Below are 11,796 nucleotides of genomic sequence, written 5' to 3'. Positions count from 1 at the left end.
TTTTCGTGTTCCCAAAGAATCTATTTGGCAAACGTATATATATATATATATATATATATATATATATATAGAGAGAGAGAGAGAGAGAGAGAGAGAGAGAGAGAGAGAGAGAGGTATTTTAAATGGGAAACATCAAATCCGTGCGCCAGTTAAAATGATCAAATGGATAATGAATGTGCTAATTGATGATTTATCTCGGTAAACTTTATACATATAACGATGGCCTCTTCTTCTTTTTTTTCACTTCTTGCCTCTTTCGCAATTTCTCATCGCTACTATCAGCCAAGGTAGGGAGAACAGGGCTCGATGAGTGGTGGAAGAAAGTCAAAGGGGATAGCAGCCAATCCTCCCATCCCCCCACAGTTCTTCCATACATTTCAATAGACGAGAAGAAGCTACGAAGAAGAGTCACAAAGAGTTGCGAAGTGGCACGCGGCGTCAGTGCACCGGCCACTTTGAAGTGGATAGTTCAAATATCTTATGTGTATTCATGTAAATTGTGCAGCATAATGTGGATTATCCTGCAATACTTTTGTAAGTAATAAACTGGCTGCAAAAATTATTACGCAATTCAAATTACAGATCAGATAATGAGGTTCGGTGATGATAATTATAATAGTAATAGGGAAACGCAGGTCAAATAGGGAATGAACAAAATTTTAAGATTTATGGTTAAAAATTAAATTAATGAAAATATAAAATAACATCGTCAATCCGGCTAAAAATCATTACATTCTACCTTATGAAAATAGAGATTTTGAATTTTGACGTTATTCATTTTTATAGATCAAATATATCTATATGATGGAAATTTACACTTTTAGATTTTTTTTACATCCAAAAAACTATACGGTAAATCATATTCAAATTTTGCACAGACGACGACTTTGTTATTGACTAATTTATACAACGAATACAGAATTTTGTCTCGGATTATGCGTTATCATCGAACCTCCTTAAATGTAATAAGTAAATAATCAATATTCTATCGAAGAGACTCCATCGATCTGGGGACTGTTTCCTGTATCGTGATAAGTGGATCGTCTTCCGGTATTACATCATGGACTTTCACGTTTGCGCTAAAGACGATCAAATTATTCGCCGAACACAATTACAAGAAATAAAAGCTTGTTTTACATACACCATAAAAAGAACAGTCTTATATATTGAACTGAAGGAGTTGATGGGCACTAAAAATTCCATTGCTTCCGGAAGTCAAAGAAACGAGAAACACACATGGTGTTCTCAATTTAAAAAAATTGTCAACTTTACATTTGTATCTTACTGGAACGACAATAGGACTTTCTTAAAGTGCAATAAGATAGTGCAGCATCCAGATGCAGCTGAGAAGGAAAGAAAGGAATTGTTCAAAAAAATCACTTTCTATTTACTTCTCTCATTTATGTCTCGCGGTTTTCGCGTCTCACGACGTTAACGTCTATAACACAGAATTGGGCGGCACTTTTTCCAGACTGCAAAAATCCACTGCGATTCTTCGCAGTTAACGAGCAGTTACCACTAATCGTGAACGTAGAAGGCGAAAGTTCGAACGCCCGTCAGATGCTAATTCTAGAGTACATATATATGTATATATAATTCAATTCATTCTCTTCGTTTCTCTTGTCTCGTCTCATGAAAATCGTATGATTTTGATTGACGTATGATTTCATGGTTCAACTCGTTCAATGAATATGCTGGTCTTATGCAAAGAATAGTACGAATCTCTAGTTACTATTATATGTAGTTATTGATCATTCTTATTGTTGTGCTTCACTGAATTCTTGTCCCGGTTGAAGGAAGAATCACAAAATGGCACTTTACGTGAACAAAATTTCATTACTGCTGTGACTTTCTTCGTTTTTACCTTCACTCGATAACAATGATGAACAATGAATCTCTAAGAGATGAACAGAACTTATTGTTTAGTGAAAATAAATTTTGGTGAGATTGTTTATCATTTTTATCTTATCTTTCGTTTTAATTTGCAGGTTTCGTCACGGTGGTTCTTGGCGACATCGACGTTGATAATATCTATGGGAATCTAGGCGAAAGAAATTTCTTGACACGTCGCGCCGCCGACGGCAGCAGAGGAAGGTAATATTTTAAAATTAATTTTCCAATATATAAAATCCACACAATAAAATTATGCACTCGTATGCTTCCCAGCAAGCACTTTAATCCCGAAGATGATGGGTTCTACGAAAATTACAATCAAAACGAGGATGATCCTTATCAGAATGGTACAAATAATGAATCTGATAATAAGAGGGTAATACAAATATTTATAAAAAGAATTAATCTGTTGCTACTTCTTAGCTTTCTCAGACATACGATTGAACGTTCCTGGTGAGCCTGGGGTAGATTATCCAGCTTACACTAGATTGCCGCTTACAAGATTCTCCTGCGTGGGACGTGCCAGAGGTAAAATAGACATTACCTGCATAAGATAGACATTATTTATCCAAAATAGACACAAAACATTTATGATAATTTACACAAAGTACCCGGACCTATGATAAGTGAACGTCAGACGCTAAACAAAATAATTAATAAGAATCAGCAGAAAGTTTAGGCGAAATTTCAATCTTGCGTAATCCTAAGCGTGAACTCATACAGTTAACATCCATCCTGAGTATCACTTTTGTTACTGGTTACTTTTATCACCTTTATACATGGATGTCAAGGATGAGTCGTGCAGGTGTACCAACTGTGGAAACCACGATTAACATTTCCTTTGAAATATCGCAATAGGTCAACGCGTGTAAGTATCTGCCCAGATTCCAAAGTCTGGCGTTCGATTTTTAAAAAGTTATAATACTATGAATACCTGTCATTTGACGTAATTCGTTTACTTGAAAAAATAGTATCTAATTAATACTGTATAAAGAATTTTCCGTTCAACCTATTAACACTCATGTCGAATTTTTTTTTATTGTTGCAAAATTTGTACATAAGCTTGATAAAGTTACGTCAGAATAACTGCGAAAAATAGTAAACAAAATTTTTAACGAATAAATTACTTGAAAAGATGTGATCTATAATAGTAATTTTTATGTCCATTCATTTGACGCATATAAATAAACAAATTGATGCATAAAACGGATTTTTTTGTTTTTCAAATTATACGAAAAAAGTATTTCTAATTTGAAAATATATAATATTATTATTACTCACCATTAATAAACACATAGAATAATATACTTTATTTTAATAAGACAATAAACATTTTTTTCGTTTTTTTTATCACAGTTTCTAAGCGGCGATTTATTAAGAGTCCCTGGACGGTAATGGGTTAAAAAATGTAGGAAATCTTATAGAAAATATTTAACTGTCGGCAAGTATGTAGATATCACTTCTTTACCCACTGGACTAGTTTACAAAAAGCCAGGCAGGTATCTTCTTCGAGCCATTTTGATATTTTGCGAAATGGTCTGCTCGTGGCAGTTGGGCCCAATGGTGTAAGCAAGAATTGCGCAAGGACAAGAGCAGAAACCGGTATCACGTTTATCACAAGGATGATTTCTAGATAGTTCGACGAAGAGTGAATTCAGGGCGGGACTATGATCGTTAACAAGTCTATGGTATTTTGTTTTTCACATTAGATCCAGTATACGGCTGACATATAATAGTGTGTTTCGCAATTGATTTTTATGATCCTCTCTACTCGTTAAGACGCTCTTCCTATACCGAGAATGCCGAGACGAATCGGTCACCGTATTACATTGTATGTACGGTATACACTCTATTGCTGATATATATGTTGATACTATGTGATTGGATGCATCAGATATATCGCGCAATACTTGTTTTACATTCTAGAATGCGTAATCCTTTGATAGGTGGAGTGGAATCTCTTGGTCATTAAAAAGTTTGGGCTAATTAGATTAATAGAGAAATATGAGTAATCTGACTATGACAGAAATTCAGGAATATATTCGATCAGAAACAGATCAATTTTTTTTAATTATTATAATTAAGTAGATTGCTAGACAGACTTATTCATACTTCTTTCTTTTTGTATTCAGGATACTATGCTGATCCGGATGTTGGCTGCCAAGTTTTTCATGTGTGTCATGACGTTCTTGTTTCATCATTTTTGTGTCCGGTTGGTTCGATATTCAATCAGCAACTACTGACTTGCGACTGGTGGAATAAAGTCGACTGTTCAACAGCTGGCAAATTTTATCATGTCAATGATAATATTTATGGCCAGGATGACGACGAGATGATGCGCAAGGCTCACGCTATGATCAATTTACAACTGGACAATGAAGTGTTGAAGGATCCTAATAGAAAATCCAAAGTTGTGAATGGTTCCAATAAGAACGAAGTGAACGATGGTGTTTCGGAAAATTTGCAAAATTCACAAAGACAAAATCAAGCGGATCGAAATCCCTTTAACTCGAATTATTATCACACTCAAGAATCCATTACTGATTCTCCTATCATTCGTATACAGCAAATTCATAATGGAAAGCTACTTGATTATCCACATAATGCAGGACAGAATCAGAATTCCCATGAGCAAAGGATACATATTTTTCAAACGGATTTTGAAAATGAATTTCAACCATCTTATGCACCCACTGTACCTACTGTCACTACTACTACAAAAAGGTTATACTCTCCTACCGTTCCCACTACATATAGACCATTTACGGAATCTTATGGGAAATTCGATCAGGATGTACAAAGTTCGGAACATCTTTATACACACGGTAAAGATATCCGGATTTATACAACAATCCCAACGGTTATTTATAACAAGGGTAATATTAATAAGGACAATCCTGAAGATGGTTTGAAAAAAAATCTCCAAGAACTGAAAGAGGATAGTGCAGTCGCTATAAAGAGTATTGGTTTGGCTCATGCTGGAAGTAAAAAAATTGCTCAGAATAGGAATAGAATTACTAAGAATTTTCAAAATCTTGGAGGAACGACTCATGATGAATTATCAACAGTTCCTCTGGATGTCACTGTGTCCTATAAGAGTAATGATTTTGGTACTACTGTACCTTCGTTTGATTATAAAAATGTCGACAGCACCACAAAAGCTGAAAATATAACGATTCTTAAAGAAGGATCTCATTTTTCTGGCAACCATCCCATTACGACAGAATTTCCAAAATATGTTAGTCAGAGTACTACTAACGATATAGTGGAAACCGGTTCTACGAGAATTCCAAAATTTTCAATGAAAAATACAACACCTACCGATACTACAAGATTTCACAGTGAAAGTATAACATATTCTAACGAGACACCAGGATTACTTTATGAAAGTGGAAACGATTCCTCCACGGCTGAAGAAGCTACAACAGTTGGCGGAATTGATTTTTCCGGAAATCATCGATTCATTACACAGCAACCTGGTGAATTTTCACGTAAAAAATTCACCACGGTGTCCGACAAAAATTTTTCTACGATTAAGATATTAAATTACACAGAAACTCCAGATATTTCAATTCAATCAACTACGCCTTATAATGTATTTCAAGAAAATACAAGTTCCGATGAAAATGACGGAAGTACCGAAGGACCGGAAACTGTTATAAAATCTATTGAAAGCCTAACAACTCGTAACTTGCCAAGACAGGATAAACATTTCCTAGCTATTTCTAATTCAAGGGACAATACGAGAACACCAAAACGTGAATTTAACATTTCCCCTACGACTGAAAAATTAAATATTTATAATACTGATATAGAATATGGCTCCAGAATTGGTCGTGAATCTGGGGGCAGAGAACCTGCAGATTTTTTAGAACCACCTGAATTGTTGGGAAAGAACTTTAGGATAAATGTACCGGATGAGACGTCGACACAGAGATCCAAACTTTTGGCTGCATTCACTACAATTGAGTACAGACCCTACAGTATGCCGTCACCTTTGAAGAATTTAATAGGCAGTCGTGTAAGTATTTTTTTTTATACATTTTTGCATTTGTCAGTGAATATCTTCAACCTTTACTCAATTTTAGGAATGATGGATTACTTACTTTTGATATTTGACTTCCAGATAACTCAAGATGATAGCAATAAGAAGACTGTTAAGTTTTCAAGTTTACTCAATAACAATGAAGATTCCAAAATCTCATTCGGTTTGTCTTCGTCTGAAGAATATATAGAAGTACCTGCAACTACATTGATTCCGCCATTTGACGTATCTAAATATGACAATGACAAAATTGAAAATTCTGCATATTTAACCACTGAAGATCCTTCTACATCAGAAACCGAAGATTCTCTAAATCATAATACTGAAACCCTTCCTGATTTAAAAATTGAAGATAATGCAAGTTTCACTATAGCTTATACGCCAAGTACAGAAAAGCCTTCAGTCAATTCTAATTTAAAAACCTTGGAAAAGACTCCTTCGACCACTGAGGAGAATGATTTTAAAACTGAAATACCAAAAATTACTTTTGGAAAGAATATTTTGGAATCTACCGTACAATTCGCTGAAAATATTCCAGCAACGGGAACGCCAATAATTGTGCAGGATAATTTTGGTAAAGATTTTTCATTGAATCTACGTGAAATTGAAGATTCCATCGTCAAGAATGATTCTCCTTATCAGGTGTCATTCAGAGTGAATAAAGATGAAGAAATTGATCCTACGAAGGATCAGAGTTTTATTAAAAGTTTGATTGCGCAACATGAAAGCTCAAATACTGGTATCTTTGGAGATTTAGGAAATTTTGAAATAATAAGATCTGACTCACCAGATTCAATAAGTCCGAAACAAGAAAAGCCTTTCAAAGTACCGGAGGCACCTCAAGAAAGTTTGCGAGAAGCGAAAAAGGTGGATTTTGAAAAAGGAAATCTAGACGCAGAGACTGCTGATTCAAAAACATTAATTCAAGAAAAAACCAAAGGGGAACTATTAAAATCTAACAAATTTCCACAACCCTTTTCATCCAGTATAAAACCAGATCAACAATCTCAAACAAAGATCCTACCAGCAATAAGTACATCTCAACAAGTGTCAGAAAATCCTATACTAAAATCATCGGACATTAAAAACCCGGAACAAAATGAAAAAAATCAAGTTCTTCTAAGAGAACGTATTCTGGCTGAATTAAATAAAAATTTCGGTCAACCGGCTTATAAACAGGAAGGACTCATCTTTGCACTTCCTGACAAGGAGCGCTATTTAGACTTCAAAACTGGATTACCATTAATAGAATTGAATTCAGACAAAATCAAGACAGAGACTAATCTACCCAGAGAAACAATAGTGGCGACTACGCCAACGTCAATATTAACGCCAACATTAACAAAGGCAATAAGAACTACCAGTGCCCCAAAAACTGTCAAACCAAAGACAGTAGAAACAGTTGTAGAAACAGAATTCATACCATCGTTAGGTTTTTCCTTCGATTCCGACGAAGGGCGCAAAGAGTACGTAGAAGCTGTACTACAAGGATTACTCACAAACAACAAATCCTTTGATCCTTGGAGCGACAACCAAAATTCACCAACCGATAAAGAAAAGAAGAAAGCAGAAGTATCGTGAACTGAAAAAAAAAATAGTAATTTTCACTTATGTATATTGTACAACAGTGCTCTAGAAAAGTGGAAACAAATGAATAACGATATTATTTTTTCAATTAAATAGTCTATTGTCGAAATAAACTACATGTTCGTTTTATTTTTATAACAATTTCATTGACTCATTCCTTTTTTCTTGCACACAAGTATTTCCACTTCCTTATCAGCCAATGGAGACAACACTGTTATCTCCGTGAGAATGAAATCTAGTACAGTATCGAATAGTCAAATTAAAAATAAAATAGTCTGCCGCAAGACAATCATACAGTTTAATGAGACAAAATAATCGGGAGTATGTATCCAAATTCAATTCTATTAAGAAGGTACGACTTCATAAGCTCTCGCATTTTCGCTATCAGGTATTACTGCGTGCTGATAAAATAGACTGTATCATATTCTTGATAAAAAAATAGGTTTATAAAACGATTGTCCCTCCCGCGGTTTTTGCGTTCTACTTGTAAAAACGTTAGTGCTATTATTATTCGTATCTTAATTATCGCGGGTCACGTATCTCAGAGTTTGTCTGTGTACTTTCTCGATCTGTATTTTAATTGTGCATATAACTCCCGTTTGCCAAGTCTAAGTATGCATAGTCACTGAAACCATACAAATAGTTAATATAAATCGATATCACTGTACATAAATGCGACCGCACCTTAATCGTCAACGACTTAAATAATTTAAAATCACAAGGGTTCTACGCCGCTGTCCTTCAAACGCTCGTTCATTATTTCTTTTATTTTTCTCTTTTCATTTTTGTTTCTCTCTTTTTTTTATCAGAAACAGCAGTCTTTCTATCACTTCACTCTTCACAATAAATTGTAAAATTCATTAGACTTCATTGCGTTATGTCATTTAAACGCTCGACAGGAGCAGCTCGCCCTCAGAATGCCTTACCTAATTGAACATCATAATAACTAATCTAAGAAATTAATTAATTACTGACTAATTATCGGCAACCTTTGAATTCTCCATTACGAGAAGAACATGGTGTTTCGCCAATTTGAGCATCCGGTCGCTGGTGCTGCCCGGCTTCCGAGGTATATTTCTATTTTCAAGATCAGGCATGAACTTCTTGACGGTACGTGCCAAGGTTGAGGCATATTGTTTGAATCTGGGATGTCTCATATCTATGCCTTTACTTTTCAGAGCCTGGGCGACGGCCCACAGAAGCTTCTACAAGGTGATTTTGCGTAAGGATATTTATTTATATTGGGATTTTTGATTAACAAGACTTACCTTCTTGTGAGCGTCGCTGAGCTCGCAGATAGCTTGACGAGAAGCGGAATCACTCTTGGTGCGAATACTTCCTGTAGAGTGTCTCTCATTGTCTAAGAACGTTATCGATTCGTTCTCTATGTCGTGGGGACAATCGAAGGATAGACTCTTAGCCCACTTTAATCTAGGACCTTCTAGATCGTCCTCGTTTTTCCTCTTGCGCGTTTCCTCGAAGGTCAGTCTTTTGAAGACGTCTGTATTCTCTTCTTCCTTCTTCTTTGGGGTAGGGAAAAGCGCCCTCTTAATCTTCTGGGGATTGCTGTTCGATGTGGTGCATAATCTGCTAGGACCTGCGCGATCCGTTGAAGGACTCTGGAATAGAGCACGTTTCGAAGTTTCTAATTTAGACCTTCTTGGACTGGGACCATCTGTGGATACTCTTCTGGATGCTGCTCGATTCTTTACAGATCCTCGTGGACTTTTACCTCGAGGACTTTTACCACGGGGACTCTTGCCTTTTCGTAAAGTAGACCTTCTGAAAGTTTTGAATGAGTACGTCATAGTTTTATTTTTAATGTAAGACGGTCAGGTATCGAATATTGATATAAAGGGCGTACTTTACGTTAAGGACCAATTGTTTCTTGTCTGCATGCATCATACCCTGTAAATTTGCACTAGAAAATGTTCTGCGACGTCTGGCTAAGTGGCTCAAACGCTTTCCTGGACTCTGACCGATGTTTCGTTTTCCCAGGAGACGCTTTCTCGCACTTCCTGGTGCCTGTTTCGTAAACCATATGTTGCAGGTTGACTGCGTCTCTGCCCCTACGTATCTCTCGCATAGTTTTGCAGTGAGAGTTTCGAATTCCTCTACTGACTTGCTCCTGTTGTAGCTGCAATTTAATTCGGACTGGGTTACCATTTAAACATAACTAGAATTCTCCTTAAGGACTTACTGTATCCCATGATACTTGTGATGGAAAGCTTCGTCCCATGAAAGATTCACCACATCCTGCTCGTTGACAGTGTTATACAGTAATAAAGAACGTTCATCCAAAATGTTACAGCTCGTTGCCTTCTTTACCTCATTTTCAGGTATCTCGGGCTCCGTCCGGATTAACGTCGAAATCGTGGAGCTACTCGATACACCACAGTCACTCCCTCCTAGATCATCCAGACCAAAACTGTCTTTGACAAGGCTTTTACTTTTTACAATTGTTTCACCACTGTCCACTGGTGTACTAATACTACTGACATCTGTACCATCTTGTATACAAGATTCTTTAGTAGTTATTACTGGCTCCGTAGATATGTCGCAGGCATCGAAGGCAGTTGACAAGTTCCTAGATGTACTTTTTGCTTGTCGTTGATAAATTGTCTCTATATGATTGACTCTACTCTCCTCTGGAGACTTATTGATTGGAGCATACACAACATGTGTATTTTTGTCTGCCAATGGTGTATATGTCCAGAAGAAGCTACGATTCTGCTTGATATAGTTTAGAAAATCGTTGCAGTCTTTCTGGCATATCGTATGTTTAGGGGGTGGAGGAACACCACTGAGATGTTTATTAATTCTGGCCAACAGACAGTAATCAGATTTTGCCAAGACTTCGGCTTGCGTCGGCTGAATAACGGATGTGGACATTTCATCATTCAATGTTCTCCCAGTTTCTGTTGTTTCTGTTTCTTTTGGACTTTCCTCAGTGTCACTATTAAACAGCTCAGGACTGCAAGGCTCCTCCACAACTCTTGACATACCAGTGGTCTCCCCATAATTACAATCCATTGCATCCTCATTCACATAAATTATTCTATTTGCTTCCCTTGCAGCAAGTCTAGCTGCCATACCCTCGGTAGGACTTTTATCACTATTACCTATCACAAGCCGAAAGAGATTATCCTCCGAACAAGATAACAAATATTATTTAATACTTACATATAGTTGATGAGCTCAAGGCAAGATCTTCTTCAAGAATGGATGATCTATTTGTAGCAGAAGTGACCGAAGTCTCTGGATCACCTTCTGCCTTTCCTTCAAGATCATTCTCAGTATGCATTATACAGAACAAATTCCAAAAACTATATAACCCTTGAACAATCTACACTATTGACACATTTGGGGGACTCATGTTATGCTTCGACACCTTATAAAACGTCATATTATCACAACCCCCAAGCAACTGCCAGGTCACAATATTCAATTCAATGTAATCAGCATATAAATGAGCTCCAAGGGTCATATCCAGAAATCTAAATTTGTTATCTGTTCGTCAAATAACAATACTTCATGACGTTGTAACATATTTTCCCAGGAGGTAACGTTAAGGTTAACGGCAGCTGCTAATCTATAAAATAATACCAGGCATTGCTCCATAAGGATATAACAATAAAAACAGAACTAAAATAACTGTAACAATTATTCTGTCATTCATATCATTCGTATTATAATACTCACGTGATTTCATCGGAGGTTCGACACTTTGAATTTTCTTGTCACCACACACATTCGACCCAAAGTCAAATTCTTAGTCAATTCTAACTGATTTTAACTCTCTCTTCAATGAGTCATGTCAGTCTCTTCCATGTTTCTTCACGAGCACCAGTCACATCTCAGCATTCAACTAAATTGTATATTATGTATATTGTGTACCAAATATCTAATAGACACAACTAATGTACATACATACACTTCAATATGCTGCGCAGATGCGAATGAAAGGAAATCTTTCGATAATATCGAGCTTGATCTCACTGAAGTTGTTTATAGAAATTTCCCATACAAAAAAAAAAGGAAACTACTGGCATGAATTATTATTATTGTAAAGAACAATCTACAGACTCTGTAAGTGGAACACCAATGATCTCAAGATTCCAACGCTTATGGAACATGTGGAAGAACACATATGACTGGAGTATAGATGGATGCATCTAATTAAAAATATGTACTCTTGTTTAATATGAATATAACTTTTTACTCATTCTGTTGGAAATGTATTTCTTAATTTAAATAGCAATACGATAATT

At 36.1% G+C, this 11,796-nt stretch overlaps 2 protein-coding genes across 5 annotated transcripts; one reads left to right on the top strand and one right to left on the bottom strand.

Moving 5' to 3' along the window:
- The first annotated feature begins 286 nt into the window (after window positions 1-286).
- On the top strand, window positions 287-7,533 carry LOC107264451. 3 transcript variants are annotated; one of them, XM_015732696.2, is made up of 6 exons: window positions 287-534; window positions 1,989-2,094; window positions 2,167-2,240; window positions 2,326-2,421; window positions 4,026-5,914; window positions 6,020-7,533. In XM_015732696.2, the coding sequence occupies exons 1-6, from the start codon at window positions 510-512 to the stop codon at window positions 7,517-7,519; spliced, it is 3,690 nt and encodes a 1,229-aa protein (XP_015588182.1). In that variant the 5' UTR covers window positions 287-509; the 3' UTR covers window positions 7,520-7,533. The 3 variants fall into 3 exon arrangements, with proteins under 3 accessions (XP_015588182.1, XP_015588181.1, XP_024937509.1); XM_015732695.2 differs by having other exon boundaries at window positions 2,317-2,421; XM_025081741.1 differs by lacking the exons at window positions 287-534; window positions 1,989-2,094; window positions 2,167-2,240; window positions 2,326-2,421 and adding an exon at window positions 3,251-3,581.
- A 68-nt stretch (window positions 7,534-7,601) lies between these two features.
- LOC107264452 lies at window positions 7,602-11,708 on the bottom strand. Of its 2 annotated transcripts, none has more exons than XM_025081742.1 (7): window positions 11,456-11,708; window positions 11,228-11,393; window positions 10,709-11,117; window positions 9,726-10,647; window positions 9,390-9,662; window positions 8,794-9,307; window positions 7,602-8,730 (listed from the first exon to the last, which is right to left on the bottom strand). In XM_025081742.1, the coding sequence occupies exons 3-7, from the start codon at window positions 10,827-10,829 to the stop codon at window positions 8,500-8,502; spliced, it is 2,061 nt and encodes a 686-aa protein (XP_024937510.1). In that variant the 5' UTR covers window positions 10,830-11,117; window positions 11,228-11,393; window positions 11,456-11,708; the 3' UTR covers window positions 7,602-8,499. The 2 variants fall into 2 exon arrangements, with proteins under 2 accessions (XP_024937510.1, XP_024937511.1); XM_025081743.1 differs by having other exon boundaries at window positions 11,460-11,708.
- Between the last annotated feature and the right edge of the window lie 88 nt (window positions 11,709-11,796).

This window comes from Cephus cinctus, unplaced genomic scaffold (assembly GCF_000341935.2).
Source record: "Cephus cinctus unplaced genomic scaffold, Ccin1 Ccin1_scaffold0171, whole genome shotgun sequence".
Lineage (NCBI taxonomy): Eukaryota > Metazoa > Arthropoda > Insecta > Hymenoptera > Cephidae > Cephus > Cephus cinctus.
The sequence above is the reverse complement of the archived record's forward strand: the minus strand, read 5'-3'. Positions and strand labels throughout refer to the sequence as shown.

Coding starts and splice junctions, on each gene's coding strand:
- LOC107264452 (XM_025081742.1), bottom strand. CDS start 10,829: ATGCATACTGAGAATGATCTTGAAGGAAAGGCAGAAGGTGATCCAGAG. Junction 10,648..10,708: donor CTTGAGCTCATCAACTATAT/GTAAGTATTAAA, acceptor GGCTTGTGATAG/GTAATAGTGATAAAAGTCCT. Junction 9,308..9,389: donor CAATTGGTCCTTAACGTAAA/GTACGCCCTTTA, acceptor CAAAACTTTCAG/AAGGTCTACTTTACGAAAAG.
- LOC107264451 (XM_015732695.2), top strand. CDS start 510: ATGTGGATTATCCTGCAATACTTTT. Junction 2,422..4,025: donor CTGCGTGGGACGTGCCAGAG/GTAAAATAGACA, acceptor TTTTGTATTCAG/GATACTATGCTGATCCGGAT. Junction 5,915..6,019: donor AGAATTTAATAGGCAGTCGT/GTAAGTATTTTT, acceptor TTTGACTTCCAG/ATAACTCAAGATGATAGCAA.